The sequence below is a fragment of the Rhinolophus sinicus genome, linkage group LG10, assembly GCF_036562045.2.
Source record: "Rhinolophus sinicus isolate RSC01 linkage group LG10, ASM3656204v1, whole genome shotgun sequence".
NCBI lineage: Eukaryota > Metazoa > Chordata > Mammalia > Chiroptera > Rhinolophidae > Rhinolophus > Rhinolophus sinicus.
Window position 1 is genome coordinate 56,339,818 of NC_133759.1, and position 15,193 is coordinate 56,355,010.

Sequence of the window (15,193 nt, forward strand, 5' to 3'; positions counted from 1 at the left end):
AAGAGAATAAAACGAGAGAAAAGCAGCATATTTACGTTTGTCTAAGTATACAGAACTTACAGATTCTATTCTATAACGTCGGCAACAATGAGACTGATAATATTTTAAACAGCCTAACTTTCACTATAATGCTGTATAATGCCTATTCATTTTCCCCCTCAGAAATAGCTAAATCAAATAAAACATACTGAAGAACATATATCCAATAAGGAGATTTTGTTTGCATCTTGGCTCTTTCTGACTTAGTGTTTGGCCACATAAATGTGCACTATAGTGATTCAAGTTCAATTGAGATTCAGCCATTGCAAGAAATTTATAATCGCTAATGGTTTTTAAAGGACACTTTTCTCTATAATGAATTTAGAAATTGGTCAATTGTTGGTATAAACAAGCTAAGTTGGGAGGTGATCAATGGTATGTTTCTGCAACATAAATAATTTGGAAATCACTTGGTAATTGGTTTAGCCTTCATGTGTTCCACTGAGAAGGTTTTATAAAAATAAATAAGTTGTGTTTCTGTAATGGAAGCAGACTGTGTTTAAGATTCCTTCACTTTCTCTCCTTAGCAGCTCCTTGGAAAATAAAGCATCAGCGCAGAGTTTCAACAGTCTGAATGTTTACAAGCACTTACTATGTGCCAGGCACTGTTTCGAGAGACGGGGAATCAAAGACGAGTGAAATGTGGCCCCTGTCTTTGAGGTTCTTACAGTCTCGTGGAAGAGAGGCACACTCATAAGAGGTAATTTAACATAATGTATAGGAGATAATGTGGAAACAGACCAGGGATTATGGGAGCATTTAGCCCAAAATAAGGTTTGGGTAAGATTTCTTGAAGGAGATAACACCTGAGTTAATTAAAGGATGAACAAGAGCAAGTCAGGTGAATAAAGGTGAGAAATATGTTCTAAAATAAGGAACAACACGAGAAAAAGTACTATAATATAAAACAACATGAAGGCATTTGGTGGACAAAAATGCAATACTATTATTAGTGTCACTGATAACATTTGCTCAAAATTTACCCCTTATTAAGTAAGGACTTGTCAGCAATGAACGTGCTTTTTTCATTATAATCCTCACATTATTTTCTCCCATATTACAGATGAGGAAACCAAGACTTAAAGAGATTGAATAATATGGCCAAGGTCACAAAATTGACCTGGGATTTGCACCAGAGACTAATGGCCAGCAGAGTTAGTGAAGTGTCTCAAGAAAAGAGGAACAGGGGTGTGTTGTACCTTCTGTCACGTCTGTTTTGCAGACAATGCTATAATCATAATCACTGCCTTCAAGGTCTGCTTATCATGTTAATGACGACCATCACAATGATGATAGCAATAATAAATAAGGCTTGCTATGGTCAGTACTTTAAATATATTAACTTTTTCAGTCCTTTCATTGATAAAAATAAAACAACATTGTACATACCATCTTAGCATAGCAAGATGTGACACTTATACAGCACTTATCACAGGCCAGACATTGCTCTAAGAGTGCCACTTTATTATCTTACTTAATTTTCACAAGTACCCAAAGATGGAGATACCACTACTATCCCCATTTTGTTATGAGTAAACTGAGTCACAGTGAGGTTAACTAAGTGGCCTCAAATCACACTGCCAGTTTGGGGTACAGCCAGGAAACAAACCCAAGCATTCAAGTTTCAGAGTCTGTGCTCTTAACAGTAGTTCTTCACTGTCCATCATTTGTCAAAAATAAAGACCAGACTTCAAACCCCTTGACTGACTTCATTCCCCTTTCTTTGCCTGCTAATGACAAAGAAGTAATTCTACCGAATGCTTCAACTGACAAATGAAGAAAAATAACAAGGTAATTCCGATCATCAACCACCTGATTCTGCAGAAACAATAAATCTGATCCTAACAGGGAAACAGTTGCCAGAGACAGGGAACATAGAGTTCCCAATTCCAGATTCTTTTTTTCTGGATGCCTTACAGGGGCTACAGTCACACCATCAGCATCTGTGTAGCAATGGCAAGGAGACATGGTGTGGACAAGAACCAGACAGTTCTAACATCCAGATATACGTGGTATCCCTCTTAGAATAAGCATAGTTTCAGTTAGAAGTGATCAAGTTTCCATTGTTTAAGTGATGGCTTGATAGTCTTATTCCTATTGCTATTTGCAAACTCATAAAATCTCAGGCTCAGCTTTACTCCATCTTCCAATTATAAGAGAAGACAGAAACAGATTTTTTTATGTGACATATCTTGATAGTTTTAAATGCCAAGAACTAACTTTAAAAATTGAAAAATTCAATGTAGAAAAAACAAAAACAAAATACATTTGTGGGTCACTTTCAGACCAGAGGCCACAGTTTATAATCTCTCATGTAGTTTGTAGTCTTGTAACCGTTTAAGATCTCACATCCTTGTCTGAGAACTCAGAGAGTTGGACAAAGTGAATTTGAACTTCATCTGTAACCACCTCAGATTCTTTGAAGACAATGCCTTATTTTGTAATGTAAAAACATACCAAATACAAGTTTGAATGAAATTATTATGTCTTGATAATGAGTAAGCTCATTGTGCAGAAAAAAACTACCAACTATTTTATAGAAAGGGACATTAGAAAATATTTGAGGCTTCCCCATTCCCCTCTCTATATGACAGATGAAGGTATTATCCCAGAGACAGAAGAAAACTCACTTACAATCAAGTGGAGAGTTTGAACTCAAACACAGGTTTCAACACATATCCTTTCCCATCATTAGCCAGCTTTCTTCATTCTGTCCATGAAGTCATTTGAACTCCTGGATCCAGCCATTCCTGCAGCCACATCTGTATTTGATTTTTCAATTCATGCACTAATAAATCTTTCCTCTCCCCATTATTTCCTTTTGATTTAAGTTGGGTTTCTGTCACTTGGTGTCAGACTAAAGAATCTGACTAATAGTGTCCCACAAACAATGACTCCTTTTCACATTCCTGCTACCTTATGCTCTTCTCCAGAATAGAATACTTGTTTTTCCGTATGCTTACACAAATCATACAAATTCTTTAAGATCCGACTTCCTCCGTGAATATTTTCCCCACTATTATATCCAATCTTGTGCATGCATATGAATAGACTCTCTTTCTCTCCCTCCACTACTTTCGTATTTGTAATCAACATCTTATAATTAAACCCTTTCTTATTCTCAACTTACTTGACATGTATGGATGCTATCTTTGAAACTAGAATATAGCTTTCCAGTTAAGGAGACTATCTCACAGGTATCTTCTTGTTCTGCCATGGGAGAGTGCTTGGTGCAATGAGTAACTATAGTCATTTATTTAGAACTTAGTTCTAAGTTAGTAGAACTCTCCTGATCATTCCAGCTTAAGTTGTATATGTACCGGGCCCCAAATCATGAATATTGATATTTTCATGTGATAGTCTATAATCGTGTATTAAATTTACTTGTGCAGGGTAAGATCTCTGAATCATCTGACTTTTATCACTTTACACAGTACAATTCTTTTGGAATGAAATATTTAATTTCCTTTGTTCTTCAGTTCAGTTTTAGAGAAGCATAAGGCTATTCTATGTGTGTAATGAGGCAAAAACCACTCATGACTTTTTTGGTATTTCGAATCTTTAGAATGTCTCTGCTAATACCAGTGCATAAGAGTTCCTGCCTATTGCACAGAGATTGGGGGAGGGGGATGGCAAAAATCATATTTAAAGAATGCAATTCTTTCCCTGATAAAGAGAGAAACATAATTCTTTTAAAAAGGAATCTGGTTTTATAGTCATTTAATTCTCTCAAAAAGTTAGAATATTTATTTCTTAAAATGCAAATCAAATACATTGCATTGACAAAGCAACCCTTAAGAATTTTGAGTAGTGGAGCTAACTCAAATGCCTCAAAACATGTCTGAATGGATGAATGACTATTATTGATTTAAAATACACACACTCATATACATATGTGGTTAACCAGCAGTAGTTCTTAAACTTTATGAAAGGTATAGTCTTTTGAGCCATAACCAACTAACAAAGTCAAATAAGTAAATTAATAAAAATGGAATTTCTGTGGCTAACAGTGACTCAAAGTTAACCATAATTTCATGGCAAGATATAAGCTGAATTACATGGAAGTGAGTAGCTTGAATTTACAACACATTTGGCCTAGTTATCAAATCCTCTTGAATGAAATGGGAGTTCGTATAGAATAAACACAGTTTTAGGATTGCCCCTTTACTCATCATGTACATATGTACACACATAGACACACATGTACACACACCTACATATGCACACAACACTCATTTTGGACTTTTGTAATCTAGGCATTATGAATCATTCCTAGCCAATTTTTAAAAATTGGTTATGTCAATCTAGATATTACACAATGGTTTACAATGCCTGCTTCTACGCTCTCTCAGTACCATCCCTGAGTAGCTGGTTCACATGAGGTAGCCACCCATCACCGTTACTACATAATTCAGGAACATATGGTGTAGCTTTGCCATGCCAACTTCTAGGTATTCACTCTACCATTCTGACAAAATAAGAAAAATACAAAGCACAGAACTGTTCTTCAAATTGTCATTTATGAGCTGCTGAAACACAATTGTGTCAGGATGATGGCCAGATTTTTGGTCATAAATTATCATTACCAGAATGCTATATTTAGGTTCACAGTAGTATAAGAAAAAATGTACCTATAAATGATAAACTATGTTTCCATATATTCTGGTTCAAGTCTCTTATTTTCTGGGGAAATTGTTGGAATGCCCAGCCACTCTTTTTTCCAGTAAAAGTGAAACCAAAGTAATTAACTATCAGAATTATCCAGCAATAGTACCTTTGCCCTCTGCTCCTTCCCAACTGTTCTTCTGAGCTAAAGTACTTTTTTATTTTTCCCAGCCAGAACCACATAGAAAGACTGACAACAGTTTGGTGTTCTTTACCAGCTAACAACCCATCTCTCTCCTTCATATGCTTTATGAAGTTAGTACCTAAACATACATTTTGCCCATATTGACTGTAGTAGTCCCCATTTATCTGCGGTTTCAGTTACCCATGGTCAACCACGGTCCAAAAATATTAAATGAAAAAGTCCAGAACCAAACAATTCATAAGTTTTACGTTGTGCATCGTTCTGAGTATTGTGGTGAAATCTTGCACTGTCTTGCCAGGGACATGAATCATCCCTTTGTCCAATGTATCCAAGCTGTATATGCTCCCTGCCCGTGAGTCACTCAGTAGTAGCTGCCTCTGTTATCAGATTGGCTGTCTTGGTATCATGGTGCTTATGTTCAAGAACTCCTTATTTTACTTAATAATGGCCTCAAAGCCATTCACATAACTTTTATTATAGTATATTGCTATAATTGTTCTATTTATCATTAGTTATTTTTTAATCTCTTACTGTGCCAAATTCATAAATTAAATTTTACATGTATGTATATACAGGTAAAACATTATATATATATATATATATATATATATATATATATATATATATATATATGTACTAGCCAAAGTTTCAGGCATCCACTGGGGTGTTTCTAAGACCCCCAGTGGATGCCTGAAACTTTGGATAGTACCAAGCTCTCTCTCTGTATATATGGGCTGCTCTATTTGATAGGAGAGGGGCAGTCCTCTCTCAATTCAAATTTAAATAACCCTGGGTAAAAAAATACACTTGACATGTTGTCAGATACTAAGATTCTACTTTTTACTTTAGACAACTTCTGGCCAGTGTTGCATATTAAAAAGATAAGATTTGGAATCAGAATGCCCCATGACTCAGTCCCTACTCTCACCTATCTGCGTAAGAGCTTTAGGCAAACTACAAAACCTCTCTGAATTTGTTTTCTCTTCTAAATGTGAAGATGGTAATTCCTACATTGTTAGGGCTCTTAGGAGGATTTAAAATGATATAAGAACAGAAAAAAAAAGGAATTTAGGTAAAAACTAAGGAAATTTGAATAAACTATATATTTTAGTTAATAATAATGTTATCAATATGGGTTCTTTAATTGTAACAGACGTACCATATCACAGTAAGATATTAATAATAGAGGAAAACTGGGTGAGGAGTACATGGGAACTCTATCATTTTCTCAATTTTTTAGTAAATTTAAAACTGTTTTGAAAAATAATGCCTATTTTAAAAAAAATTATGTAAGTGAAGTACCTTGCACATAGTAAGAACCTGAATAACAGTAGTCAGTATTACGAATAGACTATTTGGTTTCAAAACGTGTATTATATGCAGTACAATATGATCTGGTTTTACCCCTCGCTTTATTAAGATATAATCAACATAGAACGCCTAAGTTTAAAGCATACAGTGTGATGATTTGACAATATGATCTCTTTTCCCCAATTCAGCAATTCTTTTTCATAGGCAGCTTTTTTTTTCTCCAACCATGTCACTCTATTATTCCCTTTCGCTGCATAATTTTTTCTAGCTCTTTCTGGTTCATCCATTTTTATTCTACTACCCACCCATGTTTAGTTTACAACTAGTTTGTATTTCTCCACGGCTAATTTTAATTCATCAATCTTACTTGTTGGCTTTAAATTTTACCACAATGATTATGCAAACTGTTTAGCTACTTTCAATAATGGCTTTTTTAAATAAAATCAAACTTCCAAGCTTTCTACTTGGAGAAAAATAGCAAAACATCCTTTTTCAAAAAGATACTAAAAGCTTCAAGATAGTGTAAAGGAAAAGCTTGTTTTCTTCTGTAATAAAGAGATAGTTAGCTTCCTAGTATAGCCAACAGCCCTGAGGCAGCTTTGCTGGGATATGTATTTAGCACTAATTTGCTGCAATAACTAACAATAGTGTGACCAAATGCCACTGTTACCAATCTGTCCTGTAGTCGGTGCCGTTAAGGTCATGTGTAAAAACAGAACCCACTGGCCCCTCAAAACATCGTGATAATCTTTCTTAGGTTGTTTAGAACAGGAAGGGTCTCAATGAGAATGAATTTTTCTCTCCATTCCAGTGTTTGATTTAAGTGTCTATTTAAAGGACAGAGCTCTAGGGCCTTTTGACTGATAAAGGGAAGTTTAAACTTTTTTTTGTTTTTTTGGCTTTTTGTTTTTATTAACAACGGTTTTCATTGCCAAACGAATAGCACATCTTTGGTTGGTGCTCTGATTAACCGGATAGATTTTAAAGATGGAATTTCCCCTGCTATAAAGGCACAATTACTATAATAATTCCAAGCTGCAACTTGAAACATCAGGCCCTGTGTGTGGACCCAGTACCCAACCTTAAAAGAAAATCCAAAACACTTTAACTGTTCTGAGGATACTTTTGCTCTACTCTAGTCCAAAACACGAGGTAAAAAAAAAGCATGGGGTTACTTACTGATGAGGGGTTGAGAATGGAGTGTGTAGCCCACCTGCTATTTCTCAACCAGGAAATGAGTTTTATTTTTAATAAAACTGATACCGAAGCTTGTAATAGCCGAAATAAATCATCAGCGCTGTGTGGTGTGTGTACATATGTAAGCAAAACAAACAGAGGAATCTGTGCTAACTCATGATAAGGGTGGATAAACACAGGAAAACCTCACACTCTACTACAGCAACATAAAATTCAGTCTTAAATGGCAGCAACCGAGAAATTCACTATTATAAGAAACTGGTCTCTCAACCTTAATGGGGTTAGAGCTCGCGTCTCACACCGCGCGTCGGGGGCCTACGCTGGGTTTGTGATAGCTCCAGTGCTGCTGCAGATTCGCTCAGGAAACAACAGAAGGCTGACTTTCTTCACTAACTCACTCCAACTGGGTACCTGACCCTTTCTCCCCAGGTCCCACTCCACTGCCCCCCCAACCACATCCTGCTGTAACCACCCCCCTCCTTTCTCTGGCTGTAGAACAACTGATGGAAATAGGCGCTTTTTCCCCCACATCAAAGGCGGCTCGGAGCCGCCTCAGCCTTGCCCCAGCCTCAGACACAAAAAGCTTTTGATGCTTGTAATTGCGAGGCTTTTCGCAGCTGCACTTTATCAAGCCAGCAGCGGCAGGGTTTTGAGGGCCTTGGAAAGCCAGAAGGTGGCGGCGAAGTCACCTTGGGAAGAGAAGAGGGTCAAAGGGAGGAAGGTAGAGGGCTGAAGGACCAGAGGGCGTGCCCCTGCTCTGGGGTCAGTGAGAAAAGGAAGGGGAATTGGAGGGAACCCGGGGCAGAGGAGAGCGTGCCCCAAGACCCTTTGGCGACCCTGTCAGCTGACCCGAACGGGGTGACGAGGATGCCCTAGCAGCGTGACTGGAAGCTTCGCCTTTCGAGCTTGCTTTCTCCCGCCTGCCCCGGCGAGCCAGGCGCTCCTCTCGCTCCACACTGGCGCCCCCACCTGAGGGGTGCCCCCGCCCGCGGAGCGCACGCCCAGGAGGGCGGACCCGGAGCTGAGTGCAGCCGCCCGCCGCTGGAGAGTGCCAGGAGCGCTGCAAACAAGCAAGGCCTCTCTGGGCGGCGTAGGCTGCAAGTCACTCCCCGAGCCTCCGGGGTCACTAAGCGGGACCTGCCCTGCTCGCAGCCCTGCGCTCCCGGGAAGGGAGGCCCGGGCGCGCGGCATAGCGCTCCAGGCTGATTACCAGTCCGCGCCGCAGAGATGGGGCCTCGTAGCCCCATCCCCAGGGCGCGGTCTCCTCCTCCTTCTGTTCCTCCGCGCCAGCTGCGCCGCCAGCTACCATTGTTCGCCCCTCCCGACTGGCGAGGTCCCGGCGCTGCTGCCTGGGCCTCAAAGGCGCACCTACCTTCTGCTGCCGGCGAGCCATGTCGGTGGGCTGCTTGGCGTTGAAGGGGTAGGCGATGCAGCGCATTACGAACACATAGAGCTGCAGCTTCTTCTTCCGCTCTTCCTCCTCCTTCTGCAACCGCTCCAACTCCTCCTTCTCCTTCTCGCTCACCACCGACGGGCTGGGGCTGGAGGGCCGGCCGCCACCAGCCCGGCTGCTGGGCTGCAGCCCCCCGGCCCCGCCGCCGCTGCTAGCGCCGCTGCCCCCACCGCCGCCGGCGCCCACCCCGGCCCCGGCGCCGGCACCGCCGCCGCCCCCCAGCCCGGCGCCGCCGCCCGAGCCCTCGCTGGTGCGGCTGGGAGACAGGCGCGTGCTGGACGCGGCCGAGCCGAGAACCTCTTTGCCGCTCTCCTCTTCCACAATCTCATCCGATTCCTCTTCGCTGGACGAAGGGTCCAGCATGGTGGCGCCTGGGGAGGGGGGTCCCTGGAGCCCCTGGCTTGGGGTGCAAAAGATGGGGGGCGCTGGAGGCAGCTGGGGATCGGCTCTCCCGGATGGACGCTTCTCCCTAAATAAGGGAGCGAGCGCGCTACTGCTCAGCCTCGGCTGCCGCGGCTGCTTTTTTTGCCCGGCGATCCGGAGCTGGGCTCAGACCCAGGAGCGCGAGGGGAGGAGGGGAAGGAAGAGGTGTGTCCGTGGACCCGATGTGGGCAAGGGGGAGAGTCAATTGCGAGCCCCGAGCCCGCAGCCGGATGCCATCTGCAGCCGCTGAAGGAGGCGCCTCCAGAAAAGATGCCCAGTGTTGCAAGCTGTCGATGCAGCCAAGAGCCGAAGAGGCATCTTGCCGATTGGGGAGGGAGCGGCGCTTACGTGTTTATTGGCTTAACTCTCCCGTGTCCGCGGTGTAAAGGGCGGCTGCAGAGGGCTGGAAGGGGGAGATCGCGAGCGTCCCCAAAGTCTCAGAGTTTCAGTACTGACCCTAACGCTTTCCCATCCTCCTCACCCCCACCCCACCCCCTCCCCTTTGTGGATAATTTCCTCCTTGATCCTCAGCTCTCATTGCCTCGACCTCTCTCGGACAAAAAGCTCTTGGGGGAGGAAGAAATAGACAAACCAGTGATGACTTCTTGTTAGTGGAGAAGCTAATCCAGGTCTCACTAAGCAGGAAGTCGGCGAGATCCCGTCCAGTAAAGAAAGAGTCCATCTCCCTTCCCTCGGCTTCCTCACACCTGGGGCGTGGGGGCAGTGGGGCTTGGCAGCGGGTTTATCCCACCTGTGTAAACTCTGAGTCCAGTAATTTACATACGCCCACTCATTAATATAAAAGTGAATCAGATTTGTGTATCGACTGTGCAGCTCAACTATTTAAGTAAAATCCCCGCCCTTGCCTACCCCGCAAAAGCTATAATGAACATTCTTCAAATCCAAGAACTAGAAACACTTTCTGCTGTGGTGAGCCTTCAAGAGAAATAGATGGGTTTTTGGTTGCTCAGCCCTTTCTCCAGTCTGGTTCGCTGGAGAATCTGGGTAGAGGAGTGGGGATCCCAAGATCAAACAAAGATACCCCCAAAATTCAGCAGCATCAATATCTAATGTGATGACTGTCGCACTGTCTTCATCCCTGCTTCTCGGTTATCTGTTAATTCAAAAGCAGCAGATGGTGACTTCCTCTCCCCTGTTCCTTTCACTTAGGCCAATAAACCGGCGGATGGGGAGCTGGCCAGCGTGCTGAATCTAATCAACGACCCGCAGATGGATTAAAAACACCAACACGGGCCACCCTCGGATCTTAGGCTCTCTAGAGACTTCTCTCCACCTTCCCCCACTCCCTCTTCTGTATCTCCCAATGCTCTAATTATTCGTAGGTACTCGTGGGAGTTGTTATAAAAGTGTAGCGTGAATTTAAAGTTTACATCACATCTGTCTTGATGTATTTTCAAATTTACCCAGAGTTTCACTGTAGGCTTTGATATTCAAGTGAAGCTTTCTAGCTAATCTATTTGAGAACTAATAATGAACTCAAAACAACATCTAGTTTAACATTAACTTCAGCAATCCTGTTTGATTTGTTGAATTAATTAATATATGTATGGTTTATATTTGACTTCACCATCTTACTCACTTTAAGGCCATTACTCATTCTGTATCAATTTAAAACAAATAATTACACAATGTGGCAATTGTTACAGTTTGGCAGTCCTCACTTTTTAATTCTTTTAAAGAAGTAAAAGATGTTCAAATTATGTTGTATTGCTTTCCCTGCAACAGAAAATATAATAATAGGTCAATCAATCAAGCAACAAGTTTTTTTTGTTTGTTTGTTTGTTTTTTAAGATTTTATTGGGGAAGGGGAACAGGACTTTATTGGGGACCAGTGTGTACTTCCAATCCTTTTGTTTCCAAGTCAAGTTGTTGTCCTTTTCAATCTTAGTTGTGCAGGGTGCCGTTCAGCTTCAAGTTGTTGTCCTTTCAGTCTTAGTTGTGGAGGGCGCAGCTCAGCTCCAGGTCCAGTTGCCATTTTCTAGTTGCAGTGGGCACAGCCCACCATCCCTTGCTGGAGTTGAACTGGCAACTTTGTAGTTGAGAGCCCGTGCTCCAACCAACTGAGCCATCCGGGAGGTAGCTCAGCTCAAAGTGCTGTGTTCAATCTTAGTTGCAGGTGGCGGAGCCCACCATAACTTGCGTGACTCCAGGAGTTGAACCGGCAACCTTGTGGTTGAGAGCCCACTGGCCCATGTGGGAATCGAACCGGCAGCCTTCGGAGTTAGGAGCATGGAGCTCTAACTGCCTGAGCCACCGGGCCTGCCCAAACAACAAGTTTTATTCAGCTCCTTTTTATGGAGAGAACATTTTTCTAGGTGCTTGGGTAGATGGAATTTTTAGAAGACATTCTCTTAAAGAGTCCATAATCTCCTTTGGGAGATGCAACATAGACATGCAAAAAAGATTGACAGCACTTTTTTCAAGTCAACATATCAACATATCCAAGTTAGTAAACTGCTATAAGCGTGCATGAATGAAGCAACTGGAAATAGAAGAGAATCTTATAGTTCCCAAAGAAGAGAGGTACATTTTAAAGGAAGGAACCATATGTATGGATGATGAAATGGGAACATACTACAAGTGGAAAAAGTGATTTGCAGAGCCATAGTGATAGGTCAGGGACCAAATAAAGTACAGAGTGTTATGGAGATAATGTGTGGGTAAGGGGGAAGTGAGGAGGAAAACCAAGACCTGAAATGATAACCCATTTGGGTCAAATGGAGGGATCATATTTAGGACACAAAGAAATGAATTAAGTTATCTAGGGGGCATGTCATTATTTGTAAAATGGGTGCTATTGGAAAGCCAAACAAAGGCCATTTTTGAAGGCCAATATTGAAGAAATTCAATATTTCTTCTTTAATCAAGCTTAGGCATTTAAGTATGATTATAGTAGACATTGGTAGAAGAGTCACCATGAATTCTGTCTTCAGAATTATTTGGAACTTCTCAAGCACTATAATAAAATTTTGGTCAGTTTTATATTTTTACAAATTCTTTTGGAATTATGTGAGGTTTTTTCCCCAATTATACTCATTAAAACAAACTCAGTATCTACCCTTTGTTAATCATATATATCTATGATTAGAGTATTAAATATAACATTGCTTAGGTGAATGTAATACTCTTCTCAATTCCTCCCATAAGTAGTCAGAGACTTTAATAGATTTTACTAGAAATACTTTTATATATTTTTTTCAAATGGTGTGCATTAAATGGTGTGCTGTCTATTAAAATGTACAACCTTTCAAAGATATCTTTTACCTTACCTAAAAGTCAGTTCAATGTCCTTGAAGATATTTTAATTCTTCGCTACTGCTGAAAATAAGATATGCCAACCAGAACTCTTTAGGCATCTAAACCAGGAGTGTGTGAGCTTTTCTAGATCCAAATTTTGATGAACAAGAAAGAAAATAACCCAGAACAAATGCAAAGGCTCTTAACATCTACTTTTGTTAATATCAATGTTCTTATTTTAAAAAATACAATTCTACCATAGATTCCAACACACGTAAGTATTTCTATGCTCAAACAAGCCATTTTATGTGCTTGCATGTTTGCCCCTCCCCCATTCCTCCAGTTCTGCTTTGAATAACTTGAATAACCTCACGGTGATGAAACAAATCGTAGTCAGCCATCTGGAGACCATATCATAAAAGCAGAAGCTATAACATTGTGTGTTTTTTGTTTTTGTTTTTGTTTTTTAAAATCCCAATGACTGAAACACTAAGCCAAGGTTTTATAATTTAGACCTAGATTATCTCCATTCTCCTCTGAAGGATTTGCTATGATTATGTAAAAGGCCACAAGTGTGAGGGGATATCTGACTCACTAGCAATTGATAGACACTTTGGTGAAAAACAATCTCTTCTTTATGTCACTCATATAACATGTTTCAATCAAATAAAACTGAGTTTAATGTCCGTTTTACTGTTTTTGTGTGTTTGTTACTAGGAGATAGAATTTGGTCATGTTAAGTATTTTCTCTTTAATCTCACAATGAAGTTTATATTATCTACTAGATGTAATCATATCATCCGACGAAGATTTCTTTTCTTTTTTTTTTTTAAGTTTAAGAATAGCTCATAAACACCAAAATGGTAAATTGAACCTTATGGTATGTATGCTTATGTCAAATTAAATATTTGGACTCTCAACCCCAATAGCAGTTATTCTGAGCAAATTAGTGAAGGACTCAGACTCAATTTTCTCACATGTAAAATGAGGGATAATAGTACTCATTTCCCATGGAATGACATGAAAATTTAATTTGGTGTTATATTAAAAGTATGTCTCAACAGATTTTAGGCTTAAACATAATTTTTTTCAACTAGTGGGAAAGGGTCTTGTAATAAATGAGATGACCAGAAATTGGATGCAAATGACTGGAAGGAAAAACAACATTAAAAAATCAACAAATATGAGGTGTGATCAAAAAGTACAGTGAATGCTGCTGCCAAGTACCATCCAATGGAAGGGCAGGATCTTCAATACGGGAAGATGTGCATTGAACCTTATAACAGTGTGTGACAAGTTTCAACTTGTTTAGTGCAGTCAGTCAGGTATGAGCTACAGTTGAGAGGAGGTGTGTTTTAAACTGAGCTATAAATCATCCTCCATCATGACAATGCTCCATGGCACACAATACTTCTGATACGGCAATTTCTGTCAAATAAAAACATTACAGTGTGTTCTCATCCACATTATTCACTGGATCTGGCACTGAGCAACTTCTGGCTCTTCCCCAAAGTCAAAACGACCATGAAAGGTAAATGTTTTAATCGATTCAGGACATTGAGGCAGCCATGACAGCAAAACTAAAGACATCATGAAAGAGGACTTCAAGAACTGCCTCAGAATATGGCAAAAATGATGAAATAAGTGTGTGCGAAGTAAGGGGGAGTTTTTGAGAGGGATTAATGGCAATGTGTCTTTTACTGTAATACATTTTTTATTTAAACATTCACCATAATTTTTTTATCACACCTCGTAAATACTTGAATAAAAGAATATTTGCCTTTTTTTAAGTTGATCCTTGTCTTGTTTTAGACTGTATTTTCAGAAACTTAGAAAATGGTTTATTTTGTTTGAGAAATTTACTGTTTATCATATGATGACTCTTGCTGAAATGAAATGGGTTAGGGTTGAATTAAAGGATAATCATAAGACTAAAAATAATAAAATCAAGCCAAATAAAAACATCATCTTTCACTCCAGGCAACAAAACACATTTTGGAAAGATAAATAATGCTACTTGCAGGAATTGGTCTTGGAAAACTACCTTATTAGTTAAGAATATGAAAAGGAAAAATGGAGCTACATACGTTATAATAAATATTTAACTTGAATTCTGAATACCAACCATTTGCAAAGGTAATCACATTTCTTGCACACACAATTTCTTTTAATAGAAGTGGAAGCTAGATATGGTATACACTGAAATGAAGTTTATGCTGGTGTTTACATGGAAAAGTTGGAGGATTAAGCCTTTTATGTTGACTCCGGGACACAATGTTCTTCCAGCAAATAAAAAGGGAAAAAGTACCCAAATAGCTGTGTCCACATGATAAGATATTAGGGTAGAGGGGTGGCTGGATGGCTCAGTTGGTTAGAGTATGAGCTCTCAACAACAAGGTTGCTGGTTCAATTCCCACATGGAATGGTGGGCTGCACCCCCCACAACTAAATATTGAAAATAGCGACTGGACTTGGATCTCAGCTGTGCCCTCCAAAACTAGATTGAAGGACAACGACTTGGAACTGATGGGCCTTGGAGAAGCACACTGTTCCCCAATATTCCTCAATAAATTAAAAAAAAAAGATATTCAGTAGATGTTTTGCCTACTTAGCCCAATTTTTCAGTTTGACTTACTTTCGCAATTGCTGCTACCATTATATCTCCACCTTCTCAAAATAATTTGCTGGATTATATTTAATTG

The 15,193-nt window shown here is 40.3% G+C and overlaps 1 protein-coding gene across 20 annotated transcripts in view; it reads right to left on the minus strand.

Moving 5' to 3' along the window:
* The window catches only part of CADPS (calcium dependent secretion activator), a 463,055-nt gene extending 453,412 nt beyond the window's left edge, over positions 1-9,643 (minus strand). For 4 of the 20 annotated variants that reach the window (XM_074313213.1, XM_074313208.1, XM_074313219.1 and 1 more), the window contains exon 1: positions 8,730-9,636. In XM_074313213.1, the coding sequence (XP_074169314.1) occupies positions 8,730-9,173 (444 nt within the window). In that variant the 5' untranslated portion in view covers positions 9,174-9,636. Of the gene's footprint in view, positions 1-8,729 lie in introns of all 20 variants that reach the window. The other 16 variants (XM_074313212.1, XM_074313209.1, XM_074313207.1 and 13 more) reach the window with 10 other exon arrangements.
* Positions 9,644-15,193: the final 5,550 nt, after the last annotated feature.